General features: G+C 37.4%; 1 protein-coding gene across 1 annotated transcript in view; it reads right to left on the bottom strand.

Moving 5' to 3' along the window:
• LOC128210432 (uncharacterized) overlaps positions 1-9,283 on the bottom strand; it is a 58,401-nt gene extending 49,118 nt beyond the window's left edge. The window contains exons 1-4 of the mRNA XM_052914782.1: positions 8,781-9,283; positions 8,352-8,407; positions 7,981-8,111; positions 3,610-3,677 (exon numbers count right to left, since the gene is read on the bottom strand). Coding sequence (XP_052770742.1) covers positions 3,610-3,677; positions 7,981-8,111; positions 8,352-8,407; positions 8,781-8,822 — 297 coding nt within the window. The 5' untranslated portion in view covers positions 8,823-9,283. The remainder of the gene's footprint in view (positions 1-3,609; positions 3,678-7,980; positions 8,112-8,351; positions 8,408-8,780) is intronic.
• Between the last annotated feature and the right edge of the window lie 3,626 nt (positions 9,284-12,909).

Below are 12,909 nucleotides of genomic sequence, written 5' to 3'. Positions count from 1 at the left end.
GACCAATAAGTTTGTTCAAATTAACAAAACATTTATTGAATGGCCCAAGCGAAGTTGTACTTCCACCGGGTAAGAAACCAGAAGTTCTAGCACAGGAGTTCAGCGATTTCTTTATAGATAAAATAGAAACAATCAGAACGAACATTTCATCTCAGCATCAGAGTGATTCAGTACCAGAAGATCGACGCACAGAAGTACGTGATATTGCGCGAATGGATAATTTCATTCCAGCAACAGAGGAGGAGGTGAAAAAGCTTGTTCAACAGTCAGCTAACAAGTCTTGTGAACTAGACCCTCTTCCTACATGGCTCTTGAAATCGTGTATAAACGAACTTCTACCAATTTTGCTGAAAAATGGTTATCAGCTCGCTACAAAGTTCAATCGTGCCAAAATCATTTAAAGCATCACGAATAAGGCCATTGTTAAAAAAGCCTAGTCTTGACAAAAACATACTCAAGAACTACAGACCAGTATTAAATTTGCCATATCTCTCAAAAATCCTCGAAAAAGTGGTAAACAGAAGAATTGAGGAACATTTGACAAACAATCAATTACATGAAACAAACCAGTCAGCATACAGGAAATTTCATTCAACTGAAACGGCATAGGTAAAAGTTCAAAACGACATTCTTGAATCATTAGACACAGGTGATGTTACAGTACTCGTGATGCTGGACCTGTCGGCTGCATTTGACACCATTGACCATAACACCCTTCTTCAAAGACTCGAATCTGACTTTGGATTTGTAGATAAACCTCGTCAATGGGTCGCCTCATACCTAACAGACCGCTACCAAACGGTATGCATCGACGGCAAACTCTCTGAACCGGTCCTTATGAAATTCAGTGTTCCTCAAGGATCGGTACTGGGCCCTAAGCCGGTCGGGTCTATCTGTAAAAAACATCGTCTAAACCACCATGTGTATGCAGATGACTCCCAACTCTATCTTTCGTTTAAACCAACTGACCAAGCATCAAAGGTAGTCACAATCACGCGAGTTGAATAATGCCTAAAAGAAATCATATCATGGATGAATTCAAACATGTTAAAATTGAATACAGACAAAACTGAATTAATTCTTTTTTCAAGTCAAAAACACTCCAAACTTGTTGAAAATCTAGAACTGGAAATTGGCGATTCGAGCATAAAACCATCAAAAACTGTTCGAAACCTTGGTGTTACGCTTGATTCGAATATGCACATGGACCAGCATGTTTATTCGGTGACTCGAACATGCTATGGTCAGATACGACAGATTGGTAACATTCGGCCATATTTGACCGCTGATGCCACAAAGACTCTCATAAACTCGCTTGTGACATCACGGTTAGATTATTGCAATGCTCTCTTGTATGGCGTGCCGAAATCAACAACGAACAAACTGCAAACTGTTCAAAACACAGCTGCACGTATCATTACGAAAACAATCCGTTTTGAACACATAACACCAATCCTTAAAGATCTTTACTGGCTTCAAATACAAGATAGAATGAAATATAAAATTATCATTCAAACGTTCAAGACCTTGCATGGTCAGTCGCCGGTTTACATTAGCGACTTAGTAAAGGTTTACGTGCCAACTAGAAACCTGAGATCAGCAAGTGCAGCAACCACCCTTGTGCCACAAAAATGTCGACTGGTCCCTTACGGTGATAGGAGTTTTAAAGTTGCTGCCGCAAAACTATGGAATTCTCTCCCGGACACTCTTAGAAAAGAATCATCACTTAATTCATTCAAAAGAGCTATCAAAACACAACTTTTCAAAACTTCCTACAACGTATAGATAACAACTGTGACTGTTTTTATCCCTACTTATTTTTACGATACAGAACTACAGTAACTTTATATATATATATATTTGGTTTCATGTTGTTGATTTCTTATTCTTATTTTACTTTTTTATGCTTATTTTATTGCATATAGCATTTTAAGACACTTGTGTGTGTGTTTTTACAACATATGAGTTTCACTTGAATTGGTTTAATATGTTAAAATATGTCATTTTTGTGATTTCCACATATCTGCGATATGTCACATGTTTGATTGTAAAGCGCCATTGAACGCATTTTTTTATGAAAAGGGCGCTCAACAAATCTGGTATAATAATATAATAATAATAATAATCATAAGAGCATTTTCTCCAATCAATGAACGGTAACTCTGTTGTATTTAACAAGCCTATGACTATACTAAACACGTCATTCATATATATCAAGTATCGTAATTACTGGTGTTCTTGAACAAATGTAACAGTGTTAACTTATAGTTTTATTATTGATTTCTTTGCTTCTATATCGCTAAAAGAAATTCAGTTCTCTCCCATGTTCACTTCAGACCGCCAATCCCTTGACCACCGGGGTTCGCGGATGGCGGAAGTTGGCAGTTCGGGTCTTTAAAGCAATTTTCCCAGTATTCTCTGTCAATCCGGGCCGCCTCTGCCTCCCAGCATGTCGTTGGTGGGCAGCAGGCTCCTGTTATGGTTCGGTAACAGGTGTAACCTGCAGTTGGAACACTCGCATACATTTAAATATTTATCTAATATCACGAAATACTGTTCTTTATATATATTGTGGAAAACGCAGGTGTATAGTGTGCGATGAACTGGACTACTAGAGTCGATTAAATGCAATTATAAAAACACATTTACTGATTTTAAAGCACATTATACTTATCGTTTGTATATTGTTTTATTTATATTTATTCCAAAAGAGGTTGATTTGTTTGTTCATTTCAGCACTTGAAATTTTGTTTTGTGCTATACATGAGCAAAAAGTTACCATGGTGTTTGTTTTTACTGTTGAACACCATTAATCCGAAATCGTAGGGACCTAAAAAATATTTCGAAATAGCGATATTTCGAATTAACAATTTTCAGAAAATGAGTGAAAATAAAGAGTGAGTTACTCAAAGAATGAGTAAAATCGGGACCGAAAAGAAATTTCGAAACAGCGATAATTTCGGATAAACGGTGTTCGGAATAGCGGTGTTCAACTGCATTTACATCGAAAAAAATAATGCATTGTAGCAAACTGGAAAAATAATAGATTCTGTTTTGTAATTTCATATACATGGAGATGAACGAACATTTCGTGTACTGCAGACAAATCGAGCATTGCATGAACATTTTCAATCAAAATCATTTCTAAACTGAAAAATTTAATAAGGAAGGACCAGTAAATAAAGTGCTTCCAACTCTTAAATGATGTTAAACTACTTCAGCAATGGAACATAAGCCAACAGGCGGCAATGTTCAGATGCGTGAATGCAGCATGATCGGGGTTGTGTGCCGAATACGATGACTAATGAAAATGTAGCCTACAGTCTTAGTCTGTTTGCAGATGTCAAATCTTACTGGTAAAATAGATCTTGCTCGTTGCGCCCACTCCTCTTGCTCCGTTCCTTCTTAACCAACACGATTTTACTTTATATCTTCTAATTAATTCGTTCGATCGTATTTCGTATTTAGTGATCCAGGTGCGATCTCGTCTATACGTGTTATAGTAAGTTTTGGTTGGCAAAAGGTCGTGCAATCAGGTTACTTTACTTGTTTACGGTTATACCATTCCATCACCATGGTAACATGTTCAACGTCTATAAAATGTGTAACCTGACATCCACACCGTTGTGTGCACACAGCCCCCGGCCCGCTAACTGCCCTACTGCACGTCCCGTTCTCTGAAAGTACGAGGGCCATTCAATAAATACGTAGACTGTCTTTATAAGTTACTAGTATATGTGATCAAAAAAGCCAAGGAATCTGCATATCCGGCACATATATATGGGATCAAACTAACCAAGGTATCTTTAGATCTGACCTATATATGGGTCATTCTAGCTAAGGTATCTGCAGATCTGGCCTATTTATGGGATCAAACAAGCAAAGGTATCTCTAGATCTGGCCTATATATGAGATCAATCTAGCCTAGGTATCTGCAGATCTGGGATGTTAATGAAATCAAACTAGCCAATATTACTGCAGATCTGAAATATATATGTGATCAAACAAGTCCAGGTATCTGCAGATCTGGCATTTATATCGGATCAAACTAGCCAAGGTATCTGCCGATTTGGCCTTTATATGGGATCAAACCAGCCAAGGTATCTGCCGATTTGGCCTATATATGGGATCAAACCAGCCAAGGTATCTGCCGATTTGGCCTATAAATGGGATCAAACTAGCCAGGTATCTGCCGATTTGGCCTATATATGGGATCAAACTAGCCAAGGTATCTGCCGATTTGGCCTTTATATGGGATCAAACTAGCCAAGGTATCTGCCGATTTGGCCTATAAATGGGATCAAACTAGCCAGGTATCTGCCGATTTGGCCTTTATATGGGATCAAACTAGCCAAGGTATCTGCCGATTTGGCCTATATATAGGATCAAACTAGCCAAGGTTTCTGCCGATTTGGCCTATATATAGGATCAAACTAGCCAAGGTATCTGCCGATTTGGCCTATAAATGGGATCAAACTAGCCAGGTATCTGCCGATTTGGCCTATATATGGGATCAAACTAGACAAGGTATCTGCCGATTTTGGCCTATATATGGGATCAAACAAGCCTAGGTATCTGCCGATTTGGCCTATATATGGGATCAAACTAGCCAGGTATCTGCCGATTTGGCCTATAAATGGGATCAAACTAGCCAGGTATCTGCCGATTTGGCCTATATATGGGATCAAACTAACTAAAGTATCTGCCGATTTGGCCTATATATGGGATCAAACTAGACAAGGTATCTGCCGATTTGGCCTATATATGGGATCAAACAAGCCTAGGTATCTGCCGATTTGGCCTAAATATATCATCAAACTAGACAAGGTATCTGCCGATTTGGCCTATATATGGGATCAAACTAACTAAGGTATCTGCTGATATGGCCTATATATGGGATCAAACTAGCCAAGGTATCTGCCGATTTGGCCTATATATGGCATCAAACCAGCCAAGGTATCTGCCGATTTTGCCTTTATATGGGATCAAACTAGCCTAGCTATCTGCCGATTTTGCCTATATATAGGATCAAACTAGCCAAGGTATCTGCCGATTTTGCCTATATATGGAATCAAACTAGCGTAGGTATCTGCCGATTTTGCCTATATATGGGATCAAACTAGCCAAGGTATCTGCCGATTTTGCCTATATATAGGATTAAACTAGCCAAGGTATCTGCCGATTTGGCCTTTATATGGGATCAAACCAGCCAAGGTATCTGCCGATTTGGCCTATATATGGCATCAAACTAGCCAAGGTATCTGCCGATTTGGCCTTTATATGTCATCAAACTAGCCAAGGTATCTGCCGAATCTGCCTATATATGGGATCAAACAAGCCTAGGTATCTGCCGATTTGGCCTCTATATGTCATCAAACTAGCCAAGGTATCTGCCGAATCTGCCTATATATGGGATTAAACAAGCCTAGGTATCTGCCGATTTGGCCTTTATATGTCATCAAACTAGCCAAGGTATCTGCCGATTTGGCCTTTATATGGCATCAAAATAGCCAAGGTATCTGCCGATTTTGTCTATATAAGGGATCAAACTAGCCAAGGTATCTGCCGATTTTGCCTTTATATGGGATCAAACTACCCAAGGTATCTGCCGATTTTGCCTATATATGGGATCAAACAAGCCTAGGTATCTGACGATTTTGCCTATATATAGGATTAAACTAGCTAAGGTATCTGCAGATCTGGCCTATCAATGGGATCAAACTAGCTTAAGTATCTGCAGATCTGGGATAAATATGGGATCAAACTAGCTAAGGTATCTGCAGATCTGGGATATATATTGGATTAAACTAGCTAAGGTATCTGCAGATCTGGGATATATATATGGGATCAAATTAGCTAAGGTATCTGCAGATCTGGCCTATATATTGGATCAAACTAACCAAGCATTCTGCAAATCTGGCCTATAAATGGGATCAAACTAGCTAAGGTATCTGCAGATCTGACCTATAAATGGAATCAAACTAACTAAAGGTATCTGCGGATGTAGCCTATATATGGGATCAAACTAGCTAAGGTATCTGCAGATCTGGAATATATATGGGATCAAACTAACCAAGGTATCTGCAGTTGTAGCCTTTAAATGGGATCAAACTAGCTAAGGTATCTGCAGATCTGGCCTATAAATGGGATCAAACTAGCTAAGGTATCTGCAGATCTGGCCTATAAATGGGATCAAACTAGCTAAGGTATCTGCAGATCTGGCCTATAAATGGGATCAAACTAGCTAAGGTATCTGCAGATCTGACCTATAAATGGAATCAAACTAACTAAAGGTATCTGCGGATGTAGCCTATATATGGGATCAAACTAGCTAAGGTATCTGCAGATCTGGAATATATATGGGATCAAACTAACCAAGGTATCTGCAGTTGTAGCCTTTAAATGGGATCAAACTAGCTAAGGTATCTGCAGATATGGCCTATAAATGGGATAAAACTAGCTAAGGTATCTGCAGATATGGCCTATAAATGGGATCAAACTAGCCAAGGTATCTGGAGATATGGCCTATAAATGGGATCAAACTAGCTAAGGTATCTGCATATCTGGCCTATATATGGGATTAAACTAGCTAAGGTATCTGCAGATGTGGAATATATATGAGATCAAACTAGCTAAGGTATCTGAAGATCTGGTCTATATATGGGATAAAAACTAGCCAAGGTATCTGCAGATCTGGAATATATATGGGATCAAACTAGCCAAGGTATCTGCAGATCTGAAATATATCTGATCAAACTAGCCAAGGTATCTGCAGATCTGGAATATATATGATCAAACTAGCCAAGGTATCTGTAGATCTGGAATATATATCGGATCAAACTAGCCAAGGTATCTGCAGATCTGGGATATATCGGATCAAACTAGCCAAGGTATCTGCAGATCTGGAATATATATGGGATCAAACTAGCCAAGATATCTGCAGATCTGGGATATATATGGGATCAAACTAGCCAAGATATCTGCAGATATGGAATATATATCGGATCAAACTAGCCAAGGTATCTGCAGATCTGGGATATATATGGGATCAATATAGCCAAGATATCTGCAGATCTGGAATATATATCGGATCAAACTAGCCAAGGTATCTTCAGATCTGGGATATATATATTATCAAACTAGCCAAGGTATCTGCAGATCTGGGATATATATGGGATCAAACTAGCCAAGATATCTGCAGATCATGGATATATATGGGATCAAACAGGCCAAGGAGGGTGCAGATATGGGATATATATGGGATTAAATTATCAACACGAAAGTAGTTTCGAGACTACAGACGGTACTCGCATGATACGGAATCAGAAAACGACATTATGGACTGGTGATACGGTTTTTTCAATACGGCGTGCTGTATTTTCACTGTTGGATATGGAAAAGGAACTTTAAAGGCATATAGTAAATAATTATATCGAATATATAGGTCGTTTTTGCAGATACCCCGGTTAGATTGATCCGATAAATACATATATCGGATCAACCTAGCCGGGGTATCTACAAATAGGACCTATATATCGAATCAAACTACCCTGCCGAACTGACTCATATCAGGAATCAAACTAGCCAATATAGTTGCAGTTTTAACTAAGATTTGCGATCAAACTAGCCAAGTTACCTACAGATCTGGCATATATATATAGGATCAAACTAGCCAAAGTATTTGCAGATTTGGTATATACATATATATATGGGATAAAACAAGCCCAGAATTCTACAGATTGGGCATATATAGGGGACCAAACTAGCCAAGATATCTGCTGATCTGACTTTTATACAGTATCACACTAGCCATGGTATCAGATTTGGCTCATATATCGAAGCCATATTTTCCAACTTTTTAAAATTCTCGTTTTTTAATTCGTTTTCTGTTTTCTTTCGAAATATAATAATGTATGATTTCTGTGCCATTTAGGATTTCGGACTGATTATTTTTAAGATTAACATAATATAAATACGCACCCAATCCTGGCCCCAGGCCGCCCCATAATTCCTGTCCCTCCCCATTGACTAGCTGTCCGTCCGCGTTCATACAGCACGAATTGTCGGGGCACTCGCTCGAGCTGCTGCACGGTATCACTGGACGTTCATATCTAAAGAAAGAGTGAATGAAACTTCTTTAGAAAGTACCAGTATGGCCCTACCTCGTGCTCTTTGACGTCACTGTTTGTTTTCCTGGAAGCAAAATGCGTCCGATTCGAAGATGAAAATCTCTGTTAACATGTTCGTTCTTATCAAATTCCACATTGCATAGCCGAAATGTAAAAAGTTTAACTTTGTACTCGAGTTGAATTGAACGAAGATCAACAACCAAATAGAGACGTATACATTACCTGTTACGTCCATAGGAGCCATTGGGAACTCCACACCGAGTCTCCTCACCGACTACCTGAAAATCAGAATAACCATATAAAGTTTCCTACACTAAATCGGTCTAGGCTGAGAGAGGGGGCGTTTTACTAACGTTACTAATTTTGTTTTTGTAAAATTAAAACAAATAAAGACTAAAATGTTGTCACCCCTTTACCTCCATTCATTATTGATGTAATCGTCATTGTAGTGCACAACAAGAAACAAACAAGAATAACAATATGAAAAAGTCAAAATGTTATTTTATAATGCAGTGTCATTGTTTATAATGTAGAGAAACGTATACTTATTTGATTGATCGGGCTTTTCAATTATTCAAACAAGAACATATTGTCAAATATAGTTTGAGATACTGATTGAACACATGAAATGAAAGAAATACAAGTTGTTACCAAGAGAACGATTAAAATTCCAAAATTCTTCATTCCCGGCATTCACAATCAGAACAGTTGATTTCACTCATGTAAGGTAAACGTTTTTCATGCGTAGTAAAACAGATTCACATCGTTTTAAACAGGATATAAATATACTCTCTAACTCATTTTTCATTGGATACACGTCATGAAACGTTAGTAACAAATAAACGTTAGGCTACTGAAAACTAAAAACAACAACAATAGTTTAATGGTTTGTGATTTCAACTGCTTATGAACTAGCGATGGCAAAAGTTTGACTTGAGCATTAAGAATCAACATTCTGGTGCCTTATTCTTTTAGTTTCTTGGTGAAAATATTAACCTTATGTTTTGCACGGCTTTTTTGATAACCATCTAATTTTTATCAATTATATTCATTTACGTCTATTATTTAGATCATGTAGGAACGTACAGTTGGCAACGATTCAATGTTGTACCCATGACACGATTTCTCGAAACTTCATTAGTGTTATAACAGGATCAAGCTAAGCTTTACTAAAAAAACAATTCATTATTTGTGTCATATTTATTTATTTGAGAGTGTTTAGATTCAAAATTGAAATTAGCCTTATGATAAATGCTGTTTATATTTTGGCTAATGCTATATAGCTTTATTTTCGCAAATAGAAATATCGAAAATTTGAATCGCTAAGTTCTCTTAGCGACTACTATCGTTATTGGAAGGGTACCCTGGTGTAGATCGGGTCCCCTGATGTAGATCTGGTCGTCTGGTGTAGATCGGGTCCCCTGGTATAGATCGGGTCCTCTGGTGCAGATCGGGTCCTCTGGTGTAGATCGGGTCCTCTGGTGTAGATCGGGTTCCCTGGAGTAGATCGGGTCCTCTGGTGTAGATCGGGTCCCCTGGTGTAGATCGGGTCCGGTCCCCTGGTGTAGATCGGGTCCTCTGGTGCAAATGAGTTATATGAGTTAAAATAATTACTAGTCTACAATGATCAAAATCCACGAAACATATACAGACCTTTTGACTTTCTTTTTTTTTTCCCAATTTGGACGTTTTCGAAATTAAGCTTGAAGTCTATGATAATTAGAATCTATTTGAAAAGCTAAACAACAATTTCAACATTATTCAGAAACGGACCGACCACGAAACATAAGAGAAATACGTTTAACTAGCGTGTGGATATTATAATCAATCAAAATGGCGCGACATTGAAGCATACCAGAACTATATAATACATCATGTGACATATTATATTAATTATCATCATCGAATTAGAAGGTTTAGCCAGGTTTTTAAAAAAATGGGGTGCTTAGGTAGATAAGGGCACATTGGGTCTGGCAGTGAAGAATTTAAACTTCATGAATTATACACAAAAAGTAGGATTTGTGTTTAATTGAAGTACATGTAATGATATGTTTTAACTGCCAAATATGTCAAGTTTGTATGAATTTATAATAATGGTTTAAGTTTTAAATAAAACAAAAGACATGTTTGAGCATCTGAATTATTTAATTAAATGGAAGAAGAAGGATTCCCTGGTTGGTCTCCATGAGGGCAGAAGGATGCTCCCAAAAAGGGACAGGGTGCAAAGACAAATCCTGGACCGCTTTTGGGTTCTCTAAACGTTTCTAGTAACTGTTGGTGGAGTGTCTCAAGTTTCGCCCCACGTCAATTCCTGGACCACCATTGCGTTCTTAGTACACTTCTAGTAACGGTTGGTAGAAGGTCCCAAGTTACGCCCCAACATTAAAGCCTGGACCACACTTGCATTCTTTGTACGTTACTAGTAACTGTTGGAGGAGTGTCCCCAGTTACGCCCCATGTCAAATCCTGGACAGCCCTTGCGTTCTTGGTACGTTTATAGTAACTGTTGGTGTTATCTTACTTCCACACGATGCAAAATGCGAGATATAAGGGAGGGAGTATTGTCCATTTTTACATAACAACGTGACGCATGGAAATTCCCACAGTGGCCAGGGGCATATCCTAGATTTGGCGTTAGAAGGAGCGTGCGCCATCTAAGTTTTTACACATCTCCTTAGGCTCGATTGTGACGAAAGTTCGATTCCTAGAGGCTATATGAAAGTACACTAATTGAACCAAAAAACTTTTGGGTGATTAACGGACACTTTTACCACAAGACCACAATTACTCTTTCGAGTCTCCCCCTTCCAAAGGGACTGAAAAATATACCCTTTAATCATTAAATGTGGGTTTGTGGGTACTCCTTGGCTAAATTTAGAATAAGATGGTGCATTAGATGCATACCTTTTCTACCAAATTGACATGAAACGTTCAGTTGGACAATTTAAGGATTCCCTCACACATAACATCAACGTCTTAATTAATAATTTTCCAACGATACATTCAGAAGTCCGACGCACAAATAAGCTAACCGTCTGATAGCTGCATTAACTGAAATGTTTAATGTTGATGCCTGGAAATTTTGGTATTATCTGAAATGTATTTCATGGCAGATGAATAACAAGTAAAATATATTTCAAAAAGTATATTATACATAAAAATATTACAATTTGTAAATTTGTTCTTTATTTCAATTTATTTTACATCTGTTCTAATTTACTGTCAAAATCAGAATCAATGTAAGATATAAAAATGGAAAAAAATAACTTTGTTTAATGTGTTTATACCCATTCATTTCAGACCCATTTTTGGGACGTTTAAGCTACACGAAGAATCGTACGCCTCGAGGGAAGATCACCTCAAGATCCAATCTTTACAAATGTTCACTGGTTAACTCTATATTGTATTTGCAAATGACTATTGATGAATTGCATGTGAATGTCGAATTTAATGTTTGACAATTAGCGTGTCTTATTATCATTACCTAGTCCACGACGTAAGAGTTTACTGACATGATTTTTAGATTAAAAATGAAGAAGCAAAATATCCTCAAATGATCAAATGTATATACGTATAAATCAATTAAAGTTAAAATCCGAACTGCTGAAACAAATCAGATCAGATATATAGAAAACAAACAAGTTTGTATAGAACAGAATGATCAGATGTGCATTATTTTTATGTCAGTAATCTTGAGCCGTTTGTTAAGACGGAAAACATGAAACATGGTACCCTTATTGAATAATCCAAACATTTGTGAAAGGTACTTTTGTTGATATATAGGAACAACATAACGACTGGAAGTGAGAAAAGTTGGGTTTTTATTGCCAACTTTATCTAAATGATCACTATATTCTAATAATCATGGCCGCATACAGATAATTTGAATAATGTGCCGAATTGACTAAGCTGTATAGTGCCGAGTCGACTACTTGCCGAATATGTTTGTGCCATATTGACTATGCCGAAGAATTTTGGTGCAGAATTGTCGAGGTACCATCATGATGATAATGAGAATGATTTATATGATACAAACGATAATGACGGCAACGACAATGGTTATGATGTAAATCTGCTGCTACTGCTGCCGCTGCTACAAATGATAAACAATGATAAACACGATGATGATGATGATGATGATGATGATGATGATGAAGACGAAAAAGACTTTGAAGATGTTTAAATTCGATAATTGGGTAATAAAACTTAAAACAAAACAATCTGGTGACAAACATTTTCGATTAAAAAACAGGTCTTGCAAATAAGGTGAGAATACTTGATTGAAACAGTTAATAAGGTTCAGTTGTTTAAATTGAAAAAAGACCATATGCTTTTGAGTTATACATTTAAATGCCAATCTGATGCAGAGAGAGAGAGAGAGAGAGAGAGAGAGAGAGAGAGAGAGAGAGAGCCGCGATATTCAGGGCTTTCGAGGCAATATTCGGGAAAACTCCATAGATAGAATCTACAGCCTTTTCTTTTCTTTAACCTCGGTATCCTCACGAAAGTTTGCCAACGCTCTCGTAGAACGTTGAATTAGTTAAGTTGAAAAGAGATATACAGTTGTGAATATATGCGTTCAAAAAACGACATTTGATTGAAAATATCGCTTATTATTTCAATTCTTTTTTTCTTTATTGTATATATCTGTATGCAAACATAAAATAACCATTTTCTCTAATTAATGAACGGAAACTCTGTGGTAATTAACAAACACGTCTTTCATCAATATTAAGTGTCGTGAGCATTGGTGTTCTTGGGAAAATGTAATAATGCTAAC

The sequence above is a fragment of the Mya arenaria genome, chromosome 12, assembly GCF_026914265.1.
Source record: "Mya arenaria isolate MELC-2E11 chromosome 12, ASM2691426v1".
NCBI classification, from domain to species: domain Eukaryota; kingdom Metazoa; phylum Mollusca; class Bivalvia; order Myida; family Myidae; genus Mya; species Mya arenaria.
Note: the sequence above shows the minus strand (reverse complement) of the source record. Positions and strands in the feature narration are given on the sequence as shown.